Source organism: Myxocyprinus asiaticus, chromosome 34, assembly GCF_019703515.2.
Source record: "Myxocyprinus asiaticus isolate MX2 ecotype Aquarium Trade chromosome 34, UBuf_Myxa_2, whole genome shotgun sequence".
NCBI lineage: Eukaryota > Metazoa > Chordata > Actinopteri > Cypriniformes > Catostomidae > Myxocyprinus > Myxocyprinus asiaticus.
This window is the reverse complement of record NC_059377.1, coordinates 10,144,381-10,156,921: the sequence shown is the minus strand read 5'-3', so window position 1 is coordinate 10,156,921 and position 12,541 is coordinate 10,144,381. Positions and strand designations below refer to the sequence as shown.

General features: G+C 34.4%; 1 protein-coding gene across 1 annotated transcript; it reads left to right on the top strand.

Annotated features, from left to right (window-relative positions):
• The first annotated feature begins 322 nt into the window (after positions 1 to 322).
• Positions 323 to 7,945, top strand: si:dkeyp-92c9.4 (mucin-1). Its single transcript, XM_051671297.1, has 8 exons — positions 323 to 400; positions 1,804 to 1,985; positions 2,452 to 2,525; positions 2,647 to 2,789; positions 3,768 to 4,009; positions 6,028 to 6,183; positions 6,628 to 6,718; positions 7,553 to 7,945. The coding sequence occupies exons 1-7, from the start codon at positions 337 to 339 to the stop codon at positions 6,691 to 6,693; spliced, it is 927 nt and encodes a 308-aa protein (XP_051527257.1). The 5' UTR covers positions 323 to 336; the 3' UTR covers positions 6,694 to 6,718; positions 7,553 to 7,945.
• Positions 7,946 to 12,541: the final 4,596 nt, after the last annotated feature.

Below are 12,541 nucleotides of genomic sequence, written 5' to 3'. Positions count from 1 at the left end.
GGTCAAACAAACTCTGATGCCAGTTCACAGTGATGAACAATGAAAAAGAGGAGAGTAAAACAAAAGAATTAGAAATATGATTCATTATTCTTTGCAACTTTTGGCTTTTGCCCATGCCCCGTGAAGCCACACCTTCACCCATCCGCTGACAACCTGCCTCTGGATAAAAGCTCTTCAAATGATAGTTTACACTTAATTCACCATCAGTACCAATGTACACAAGCGGCTCACAGTGACTTCATATTCACCCAGAGGAATACTTCATCATTCTGTGAATTTTGAGCTGATTTTGAGACTTTGGTGTCAGACATCTTTCAGAGATCCCTTTTCTTCAGGATGGGGCAGACTGGGTTACCTTACACTGGGGCAGCATTTTGCATCATGCTGTTTGTTGCATCAAGTGAGTAATGAAGTTTCAATTTAATGAAATGGCTTCGTGATTTCATAAGAAGTAATGAGTGCATACTGTATATAATATGTGCATATTAGTTTGGCATTAAATGAATATTCTGGGTTTAATACAAGTTAAGCTCAATCGACAGCATTTGTGGCATAATGTTGATTACCACACAAAATTAATTTCGAATCTGTTACAGTGAGGCTCTTACAATGGAAGTGAATGGGGGGCCAATCCGTAAACATAAAAATACTCACTGTTTCAAGATGTAAACAATATGTGTTAACATGATTTTAGTGATAAAATCACTTGCTAACCTTTTCTGTGTAAAGTTACAGCCAATTTTACAACTTTGCTTTCATTACGACGTAACACTGTAAAGCCCTTAAACCCTAAAACGACCAAAAAAGAATGATTTAAACAACATTGCAGTTCAAATAATACACAAGTTTTAACAGAAGAATTAATGTAAGTGATTTTATAAAATTATAAGCTTCACATTTCTGCATTTAAACCCTCCAAAATTGGTCCCCATTCACTTCCATTGTAAGTGCCTCAATTTATGTTTTTTTTTTTTTAAATAAAGAAAACGAGGGACGAATTGTATTTATTTTTTTATTTATTTTTTATTTTTTTGGTAATCAGTATTATACCACAAATGCTGTTGATTGAACTTAACTTGTACTAAACCCGGAATATTCCTTTAAGACATCCTCATCTATGATTTGTAGAAAATATCTGACCTCAATCTTTTTTTATTTAATAAATAAAAAATAAAAAAATACTAAATAGAGATCAGTTTCATGTACAGGTTGAAACTGTGGGGTTAGTGAACTTATTTTGACATAAATAAATGTAATTGGAAGTATCCATAGAGAAATATTTAGATGACAAATTTCATGATCTCATTTTATCATGTTATTTTGATCATTTAAAAAAAGGTGTAAAATGTAATCATGTTATTTTTATCATTTTGAAAAGATAAATGTGTAATGTAATTAAAAAATAGTTAAACATGAACAGATTTTTATATGTAATTTACTAATTAATTAACAAATTAATTGACGATTGCATGTTTCTACTGCATTTTCTAAAAGCCTGTTTATTAAAATTAAGTGAGGTTAATAGTGATAGACTAATATATCAGTAAATGTTTGACACAAAGAGCAACATTTTACCTCCTGACTATTTCTAGAACAGACATTTCCTTCATTTCATTTCTGTCAAAAAATAAAAAATAAAATAATAAAAAGTAATGAATGGCAAAGTATCAAATAATGAAAAATGAAGTCGAATAGTAAATAAATTAACTTTATGCACTTCAATGCAGACGATGGAGTTATCCATATGACAATGCTTGAGCAATTCATGTTACATTTCTTAAAGTCTGTTCCTGAACCTTTTAGGTGCTCAGCCCATCACCATTTTAGATATTCTTCAAGCAATCCAGGAGGCCCCGAAGAACTACTCCATGCCCACATATTCATTTTTCCTCTGTATGGAGATCACCAACCGTGTCTTCAATGACTCGCTCCTCAACCCAGCCACTAAAGATTACAAGCAGATGTATGCAGAGGTGGCTGGAGCTGTAAGTCTTACCAATGAATGTCTGATTAATAAATGGCAGTTATATTGAATGAGAAAGATTGTAACAACTGTACAACAGTGTCAATGGTACACATATTAAAAATAAATATAATAGCAACAGCAATAACAATATGTGATTACAAAGTGCTCCACAAAATAATTACATACTTAATACGTGTTGTTCAGTTGCCTGCTTGTTTACTCACATAATTAGGCAACTGTAACACTGACACTGTAAAGTATGTCTGAATGCTCTATGAGGAATTTGCAGGGCAGTTGCTGAGTGTTACAGGACTATAACAGGACAGGGATATTGTAGAGTATAACATCTTTAAAAATAGGAGATAAAACTGCATAGAGAGTAACTTGTTTTCAAGAATTAATTATCTCATCACTATTTATAATTTTGAGGACTTTTCTTTACCATAAAACAGATTTCTAAATATGACCTTGTTAAACCTTCACAGCTGAACATCATATATAATTGCTCTACCTGTGACACAAGAGACAGCTACAGAGGAGTGACAGACATGCGGTTCAGGTAAAGCTTATGTTTGTTAATCACTCCTAAATGAAACGAGGATACTAATGTATGATGTTAATGCATTTTATGTTATAATAATCACTCATTTGCCAATATTGTGATTCTTGTTTGATTACAGAAAGGGGTCTGTGATCGCGAATTGCAGCATTTCATTTAAGACCATTTTTATCAACAATATTGTGGTCAAAAATTTGTTCACTGTGGCCATTGAAAAAAATCCTCGACCAAATGGGCTTGAAATGAACAAACAGTTCACCAGTGGTAAGTATACACACATCTTTTCCAAAAATGATTCTAAAGATTAAGTTAATAATGCTGAAAATAATTACAACTCTACTTAAAGGTCCTGTAAGCAAATTTCCACAAGCTGAGCCATTGGATTAGCCATACCCCCTTTTCCAAAACCCCTACTACAAAGATAACAAATGAGCTTAATTGAGACCCATACAATCAGAAACGGTTGTTAAAAACAACAGTAGTAAAATAGCGCCCTCATCTGACAACTCTTATGAACAACATTGCATAAAAATGACATTAAGCCTCAATAACTTGCTGCAACTACAATACTATGAAAACGCGCAAAATGATTGACAGGCAGAAAGCTTCATTGACCGCAGCCCGTGTACACATTTTTGTTTGCTGTTTACAGAGTCTAGAGCTGTTGCAGAGGTCTGTATGTGACATTTTATAGTAGTTCATGAGTGTGTTTTTTCTCATGAGTGCTCATGTGTTAAGTTTTCATGTGATGTTTTCAATAGTTCTATGAGCTGTACATTTCTAATAGTATACATTAGATGAGGCACATAATATTGAACAATTTGAAACCGTGTAAATAAAGGGAACAATTTGCATTATTTATTTTTTTTAGGTTACTTAATCTAAATAAGTAATACAATGATGACAGATTTTAAGTTCAGTCAAGACATTTCCTTCAAATGATTAAAAAACATTTAAACTGCTGCCTCTTTGAAAGAACAATGAAACTGAGGCCACATCCACAATAATCTGTTTTCGTTTTTTTTTTGTACTTTTTCGAAAATGCTGCATTTGCATTGGAGGAAAACGCTACGCTGTTCTAGTGTGGATAAGAGGCGCAAACGCGGCGAAATCAATGCATTTTCAAAAGATTTTTATTAGTGTGGACATGAGACAAATATTTGCAAAATATTATTTTTCTTTAAAATTTGAGACCGTTATTTGAATACAAACATTCATTCTTAAATGTAACTTCCTATGCAGAAACAGTCACACCTGTCTGGTATTTTCCGAAGACTGATGCTCCGACAACTCCTATGTCTAGAACAACTCACTCTGCAATCAAGGACTTAGGTGGGGCCACAGCAAGAACGATACCTTCAGGTCAAAATGACACCACTGACACTGTGACACATTATTATTATGGGATTCCTGGTTGGGCCATTGCTTTGCTAGTGCTGGCATGTGTCATCCTACTGCTCCTCATCATCCTTCTCATACTACTGGTAAAACAACAAACTTTATATTTTTATACATTGCTTTCAAAGCAGGGTTGTGAAGCATTCAGAATTGAATTGCTGAATTTGAATTTAAATTGAATTGAGGTGGCAAAGATACATAATTGTATGTCAAACTTTGAATTTAAGGAAGTAGAATTAAAATGGAACAAAATTCAAAGAAATTCATTTAACTGACGTAAGTGTCATTGTTAATATTTATTAATAATAATTTCTTAGTAGGAATTACCTATAATCATATTTCCTGAAATATTAGATTATATTAATAGTCAATGTTACCAACTAGATTAGTAACACTTTATATTAATGTTCCCTTTGTTGGGGCCTGGGTAGCTCAGCGAGTATTTACGCTGACTACCTCCCCTGGAGTCGCGAGTCTGAATCCAGGGCGTGCTGAGTGACTCCAGCCAGGTCTCCTAAGCAACCAAATTTGCCCGGTTGCTAGGGAGGGTAGAGTCACATGAGGTAACCTCCTCGTGGTCACTATAATGTGGTGCGCTCTCGATGGGGTGCGTGGTGTGTTGAGCGTGGATGCTGTGGAGAATAGCGTGAAGCCTCCACACGCACTATGTCTCCACGGTAACTTGCTCAACAAGCCACGTTATAAAATGTGCAGACTGACGGTCTCAGACGCGGAGGCAACTGAGATTTGTTCTCCGCCGCCTGGATTGAGGCGAGTTATTACACTACCACAAGGACTTAGAGCACATTGGGAATTGGGCGTTCCAAATTGGGGAGAAAAAAGGGGAGAAAAACAAAAGTTCCCTTTGTTAAGGGTTTATAAAGGGGTTAATTAAGGACTAATAAATAATTTACTGATGTATTATAAATAATTAATATGCAGTTATAACAACATGAACAAAAAGGGTGAGTTCATGCAATACCTACCAAACAGTGAGCATTTTAACTACATGTTATTAGTAAATACACTTATCCATACTTATATTACAAACATAAAATTCATGATTTTCTGTCACAATGCAGCAAAATTAGATTATTATAGTGAGATTAAAAGGAGGGACTGTGTCATTTTGCTACAGTTCACTTTGTGTATATATTCATTACTGGAATGTTTTGACGCCCTCGTGTTGCCACTTTCCTTGTCACATTGATTTCATAAGAATGTTGCTACTGCGAGTCCCAACTTATCTAGTCCTTGTTACTTAAAGTCCACTGCAAAGCACTTTTCAGGTCTTCATGCTCATTCACAGCATATATCATATAATAAAGCCTGATAACCATTAAACCAAACTGAACTCTATGTACATGGATTTCTATGTCGGCAACTGCTTAATAAATACTTTAAATGTGTTCACTTTACATTAAGGTACATTTTCATAGGTACTACAGTCATGCTGAATATGTGTTGAATATGTGTTAAGTATTTAAAACATGTGAGGTAAAATGGCTCACAATCTGGCAAGTATTGCATGAAAGTCTGTTTTTATGCATGCTGTTATAACTGCATATCAGTGATTTATAATGCATTTGTAAATGGCTTATTAGTCATTAATAAACCCTTTACAAAGGGAACAATAATGTAAAGATTTACTCCTAAATTTAGAATGACTTACAAAATGGAAATAAGTTCTCTCTTCTTACGTATTTTATTGAACCAACACATTTTGCTGACTTCCTTTGATTTCATTGCTATTCAGTCCTCTTCCTATCATTCCAATTCAAAATCCAATTCAACATCAGGGGGCATGGCCAATTAGTTTCAAATTCCAACTCATGAAGTGAAAGTTTGGGGATTTTGCCCAACCCTGTTTTAAAACGTTTGAAGATTTAAACATCTGCCTGAATATCGTTCATGACTTTAAAATAAAATAAAAATAAAAGAATGGTCACAGTGTATAACACTGTAATGGGAAACTCTTACTAGACTGGCTTATTTCTTGAAGCATCTTTGCAATTCAAACACTTTGTAGAGGATTTTACTAGTATATCATGTTGATATATGCCCAGGTGTACTACAAAATGTGATCTCTCAATTCTCTCTTCAGATATGTTGTTGGTGTTGTAGGAGGAAACACAAAAAGGAAGAAACTACAAAGCTGACAGAACATGCACCTTATGAGAGAACGTCTTTCAAAGAACATCTCGCCAATCCCCCATACAATCCACACTCACCTCAGAAGAACCCAAACCTCCCAGTCTTTGTAAGAATAGCTCTGTTACCCTTCATTCTGTCTGCCTGATATATGTTCATGTCTTTCAAAATCAAGATGATCTGAGACATATCATCACGCCACTACCGTTAAAAATCCTTTGTTTACATCCTTTTGAATCAGGTCACCATTTTCATTTTCAACATTTCTTTTTAGTTGGTGCATGCTGAAAATCTTCTGTAGGAAACTTAGGATGCGTACGACACTGAAAGTTGTTTTTATTAGATATTCCTATAGAAATACATTCATTATGTCATTCTTGAGGTTCATTACACTTTAAAGAAACAATCAACTTTAGTTGTGGTAAGTCGAGTCATAGTCAATGATCATGATTTTTAAGCTCCACATTGTGTTTTTGGGACATTTTACATGTTGGTTAGCTATTACAATAGCTTATAGACCTGGTCATTGACCCAGGCTGTGTCTTCTGTTTAGCAGGGAGAACCGGAAGGACTGAATGGCAACCGTCCAGGGATGTATGTGCTAAACCCAACCAGATGATAACCAGGACGCCACTGTAAGAGATGTAAGTTAATCCCTTATAAAAAAAACAAACATCTACAGTAAACCAGCCCTGAGACAAATAGTTCATAGCAATTAGGTGTGATGTTTGTGTGAATGTTAGACAATAATTAACAGATTGACCAACACATATCTTCATAATAATGCTTGTAAAAAAAATGGAATCAAGATCAATAGATCAACATTTCATAAACAAAGAAAGGTTTCATTTTCATAATAATGATATTTTATTTAAAAGGGTTTAAACTGAAAAGGCACTCAGAAACCAAGCGATCAGTCTGGAGAATCTGGCTGGTTTGCCTGTGATGATGGCTTACATTTTTGCAAACACTTGTGGGCAGAGCAGATCTAACCTTTACAAAGAGAAACCAGCAATACAATGCAAATCCATTAACGTAAACTGCATTCAGAACCATGAGGTGAAGCTCTCCATTCACTGAGCTGTTTACATTAGTGAGCATAATGCTTGCTCAATGTGGTTGCACAAAGATGGGATTTAAAGCTAGTAAACATATTTCAGAAAGGTAGTATTGAATTAGGATTAAACACTGTTTTCATTTCTTTTACATAATACTAATATGTTCCTACATTGTCAAATGGTGGATGGCAATGATTTATAGCTATTTAGTTTTAATGGCTCCATGCTACTAAATATAGATTGTATTTAACAGTTTCAATAATTTCTTTTAATATAAAATTTGATCTTTTGCATTTTCTACTAAACCTGACTTAATGTGTTTCCTTTCTAAGAAATCGTTCAGGAATTGTGACATCACATTGTCAGTAACTGTTGTACAAATAGCGGCTTAATAAATATAAATATGTGTCCTTGTTCCAGAGCCATGAAGAAACCGATGCATATGAAGGTTCAGAATGGTAAAGAAGATGCTGGACTCTTCAAGGTTCTGCAATGTGTCATCATTACCATGTATAATAGAAGTATTATACTCAGCTTTTACAATAAATGGACTGCTTTTGGAATATTTATTTCTGTATTATTTATGAAGCACAGATATAGGGATATGGGTCTGTAATCATTTGAATCTCAATATGTAGGGGATACTGGGGCTAGCTGTCACACTTTTTACTCCAGTGACTATTTCACAGACAAGGTTTATTTTTGAAAGTCAATTTCTGTGTAGGCACGTTCACTGAAGTCTTGACTACAAAAATATTCTGAACATTCCCTCCATTATTGCCCAGGAAAAAAGGATACAGTTCAATTTATGCTACTATTTTGGCAAACTGTATAACTGTATAAGATGTTATAATGGCAACCTGCTGTTTATTTACACTCATCTGAGAAGAATACTTTGAACAGTTTTGTTTTGTTTATGAAATACTATTTGCTGTAAAGAAGTCATGTTCCACAGTATATCTGTATTTAAAAAAATATTAGGCTATTTCAAGGCTTTTCAGCATCATTTATATAGTAAACCAATTATGAAGCACAATGAATTTATGAAACTAAAATGATTACATTTTTTAGAAGGTAACATACAGAAATATTAAACCATTATTTTAGCAAAAATAAAAAATAAAAAAGTATTTTTTAAATGCAATTAATAAATTGTCAAATACTGTTAATACTTAGCAGTAACTTTAATTAACTTTGTTACAACCTGCCCTGACCTTATATTTGTGATAAATACCAATGTTCTGAGACCATAGTGCCTCCTGCCTTAATGTATCCCAGTATGATTTTAGTGTGTTCACTTGTTTACCCATGAGCTATAACAAAAAATTGTGATGATTGGAATAGAAGCTTTAGTTTGGAGGATTTAAGTCAACAGCTTTGAACTATAGGTGTTTAAAACCAACCTACAAAACCCCACTGCTAGAGATGAACATTAATTTAACTGGAATTTTGACTAAAAACCCTAATAGTTACTGATATATAGCCCTTGTGACAATTTCTCAAATATAACACCTAGCCCTGGTCTCCCCCATATCTCAACTCTTATATAACTGTTGCCTCAGTAATGTACAGGCTACCATAAAAGAGTAGAGGTCTTAAATTAACATGACTGATCTGAGGATTTTAAAGGCTATATTTTTGATACTACATGTGGTGGTCTGCTCTTTTGTATCTCCTGATTTCAAGGGCATCAATTTGTAAATGTAATTTCATTTGTATTGCATTTGTATTGTCATATACACTCATGTATACTTTCTGTGGGAAAATCTGTTGAGATATGTTATGCAACTTACAAAACTTCTGAAATACCATATGTTACCAATTAAAAATGTATTCATCATAGCAACACTTAATAAACTGCATACAGTATCATGATGAAGTTCTTTTTTTCTTTTCTTTTTTTTAACATTTTTATTTATTGATTAATTTATTTAGGTTTCTGTCCCCTTGCAAAATTATTACACAGCCGTGAAATTCCAAACCTATTGCAGTGATGTGGATATTCATTAATGCAGTTTGGCTAACGGAGCCTACTCTCCAACACTATTATGTGGCAAGTAATTATGAGCCTTTTATTACACAAAATACATAGTAAACATATATATAGTCTGGGGACTAACAGTCTGGAATCACATTTAACATTTGGGATTTACATTTTATTTAAAATTGGAAATATACAAAGTTTTAGGATTTTGAAAAACATTTAACAATCAAATGTTATGCCATTAAATAAATAAGAAACATTCAAGATTCTGCACTATTTCTAGATCACAAAAAAGCTAATTTGTAACATTTACCATGTTCACTCTTAGAAAAAAGGTAAGACGTCTGGCACACAAGTTGCTGGATCATGCTGGTATAACATGGATCATCATCAGGATTTGCACAAGCCATCTTGAGTGGATTATGTAATTAAAGCAAAATCAAATGTAACTACAGTTAAACGTTTCACTCAGATTGTTATGCTGATAATTGGAATAGTCTGAAATGAATGACTGAAAAATAAATAATAAACTAAATATTAATAAAAAAATAAAAAATGCAAAACAGAGACATTTTAACTAGCTGTCCAGACTTTTGGACTTCACTGTAAATAGCACAGCTTATATAGGCATAGTGTGGTGTTACCCTAGTCAAGAAATTGGGCTCCATACACAAAAGTTCAGGTACAAGTTTAAATAAAACCCCTGGACACTGATGAGTTCTTTCCCAATACTTTTCTGTCTTTATTCTCTCAAGTTTACCGCCAAACTCCTCTCAACACTGAAATGTTTTTAACTTTAACATTTTGCTTCATGTGGTATCATCTATATAAACTGGTTTTATACAGCTTAAAAATATGATTTAAAATCACTGAATCAACCTGAATACATGGCTAAAGTTCAGGCATGAAACTCTACATGACGTAAGCTGATAGGTTCTTTCAACTTGATATCTCTTAACCAAACTGCTCACTCAATGAGCTCACATGGCGGAAGCTGACAGATACTTTTACATGTAATCGGGTAGCCAATCAACTCATTTATTCTCTCTTTGTCTATCATTTAAATTTCTCAGTTTTGCAGATACTGTAAGCCATTTTCACTGCAACATGCTGCAAGAGTTTTATTTTATCTGAAAAAGCTCTTATCAACTTGTATGATAAGGTCTGCTTTTGGCCATGACACATAGAAATGTGTCTTTAAAGGAATGTTTCGGGTTCAAAACAAGAACATTTTCTTTAAAAAAATAATAAAAACTTGTTTCCAATGAGGCACTTATAATGGAAGTGAATGGGGGGGCCAATTTTTAGACTTTAAAATACGTACTGTTTCAAAAGCCACAATACATAAAGGATATGCATGTAAACATGATTTTAGTGTGATAAAATCACTTACAAACCTTTTCTGTGTAAAGTTATTGCCAATTTTAGAACTTCGTTACCATGACGATTTAATGTCAACAAACCCTAAAACGACTGTAAAAATGATGATTTAAACAACTTTCCAACTCAAATATTACACAAAGTGTAACAGCAGAATTAATGTAAGTGCTTTTATAAAATAATAAGCTTCACATTTCTGTTTAAACCCTCCAAAAATTGGTCCCATTCACTTCCATTGTAAGTGTCTCACTGTAAACTTGAATTTTGCTTTTATAAAAGAAAAGGAGGAACAAGTCAAAACTATCTTTTGTGGTAATCAACATTATGCCACAAATGCTGTTGACTGAGCCTAACTTGTATTGAAGTCAGAACATTCCTTTAACAAGGTACAGTAAGCCTTTGCCAAATCTGGCACAGGCACACAGCTATCTTATTAGTTTAAATAAATATACACAATGCTAGGCTAAGTCACTAGTTAAATACATTCTTGGTTTCTTGGTCCAGGTACACATTATGAATCAGGTAATTAGTTGTTAAAGTCATTCAGCTATGCTGGCACAGGCACACATAAAGATTTAGTTCATTAGCATTACGCCATTTGGCCAAGCTGGCAAGGCATACCAAGCTAGTATAGACTCGGTGCACATGGCTCTTCAGAGCAGCAGCAGTGCACATGTAATGGAGATAGATCAGCTTGGTTGGAGGGGTTTGTGTTTTGATTTATGTGTTTGTGCAGCTTCCCTGCTTTGTTTGGGGATTGTGTGTATGTCTAAATATGCAGCAGCATGTCATAAATGCTTGATGCAGCAAGTCTTGATTTTGTCTAATTCTTCAGCAGCAGCAGTATGTCCACATGCTTAACGCAGTATGTCTGTATATGTTCTAGCCTTAGCAAGTCTTCATACATGCTCTGGAGTAGCAGCAGTACATAGCAAGCAAAAGTTCAGGTGCACTTCTGTTTAATGAGGAAGCAAAAGCCAACAAACTGTCTAAGATGGTCTTGCACAACCTATTTAAAAGAGGTTTTATTCTGTAATCTGAGGCACTCTCCCTCTTGTTGTATCTGTCAACTAGACACAGGCGGAGAATGCATAGAAAAATGACTGGACATGATATCCATATACAGTATAATCATAAAATACATATGTATATGTATACACTGGCAGCCAAAAGTGTGGAATAATGTACAGATTTTGCTGTTTCGGAAGGAAATTGGTACTTTACCAAAGTGGTATTCAACTGATCACAAAGTATAGTCAGGACATTACTGATTTCCAGCAGCCATCACTCCAACACCTTATCCTTGAGTAATCATGCTAAATTGCTAATTTGGTACTAGAAAATCACTTGCATTTATATCAAAAACAGCTGAAAGCTATTTGGTTTGTTAAATGAAGCTTAACATCGTCTTTGTGTCGGTTTGGAGTTACCACAGTATGCAATAGACTGGCATGTCTTAAGGTCAATATTAGGTCAAAAATGGCAAAAAAGAAACAGCTTTCTCTAGAAACTCGTCAGTCAGTCATTGTTTTGAGGAATGAAGGCTATACAATGCTTGAAATTGAAAAAAAAACTGAAGATTTCATACAAAGGTGTAAACTACAGTCTTCAACGACAAAGGACAACTGGCTCTAACAAGGACAGAAAGAGATGTGGAAGACCAAAATGTACAACTAAACAAGAGGATAAGTACATCAGAGTCTCTAGTTTGAGAAATAGACGCCTCACATGTCCTCAGCTGACAGCTTCATTGAATTCTACCCGCTCAACACCAGTTTCATGTACAACAGTAAAGAGAAGACTCAGGGGTGCAGGCCTTATGGGAAGAATTGCAAAGAAAAAGCCACTTTTGAAACAAAAACAAAAAGAAAAGGTTAGAGTGGGCAAAGAAACACAGACATTGGACAACAGGTAATTGGAAAAGAGTGTTATGGATCTTAACCCCATTGAGCTTTTGTGGGATCAGCTAGACTGTAAGATGCGTGAGAAGTGCCCGACAAGACAGCCACATCTATGGCAAGTGCTACAGGAAGTGTGGGGTGAAA

Excerpts from the sequence above, each read along its gene's own strand:
- si:dkeyp-92c9.4 (XM_051671297.1), top strand. The coding sequence starts at position 337 with ATGGGGCAGACTGGGTTACCTTACACTGGGGCAGCATTTTGCATCATG. Across the intron at positions 2,790-3,767 it reads GAACAAACAGTTCACCAGTG|AAACAGTCACACCTGTCTGG; the intron begins GTAAGTATACAC and ends CTTCCTATGCAG. Across the intron at positions 6,184-6,627 it reads ACCCAAACCTCCCAGTCTTT|CAGGGAGAACCGGAAGGACT; the intron begins GTAAGAATAGCT and ends TCTTCTGTTTAG.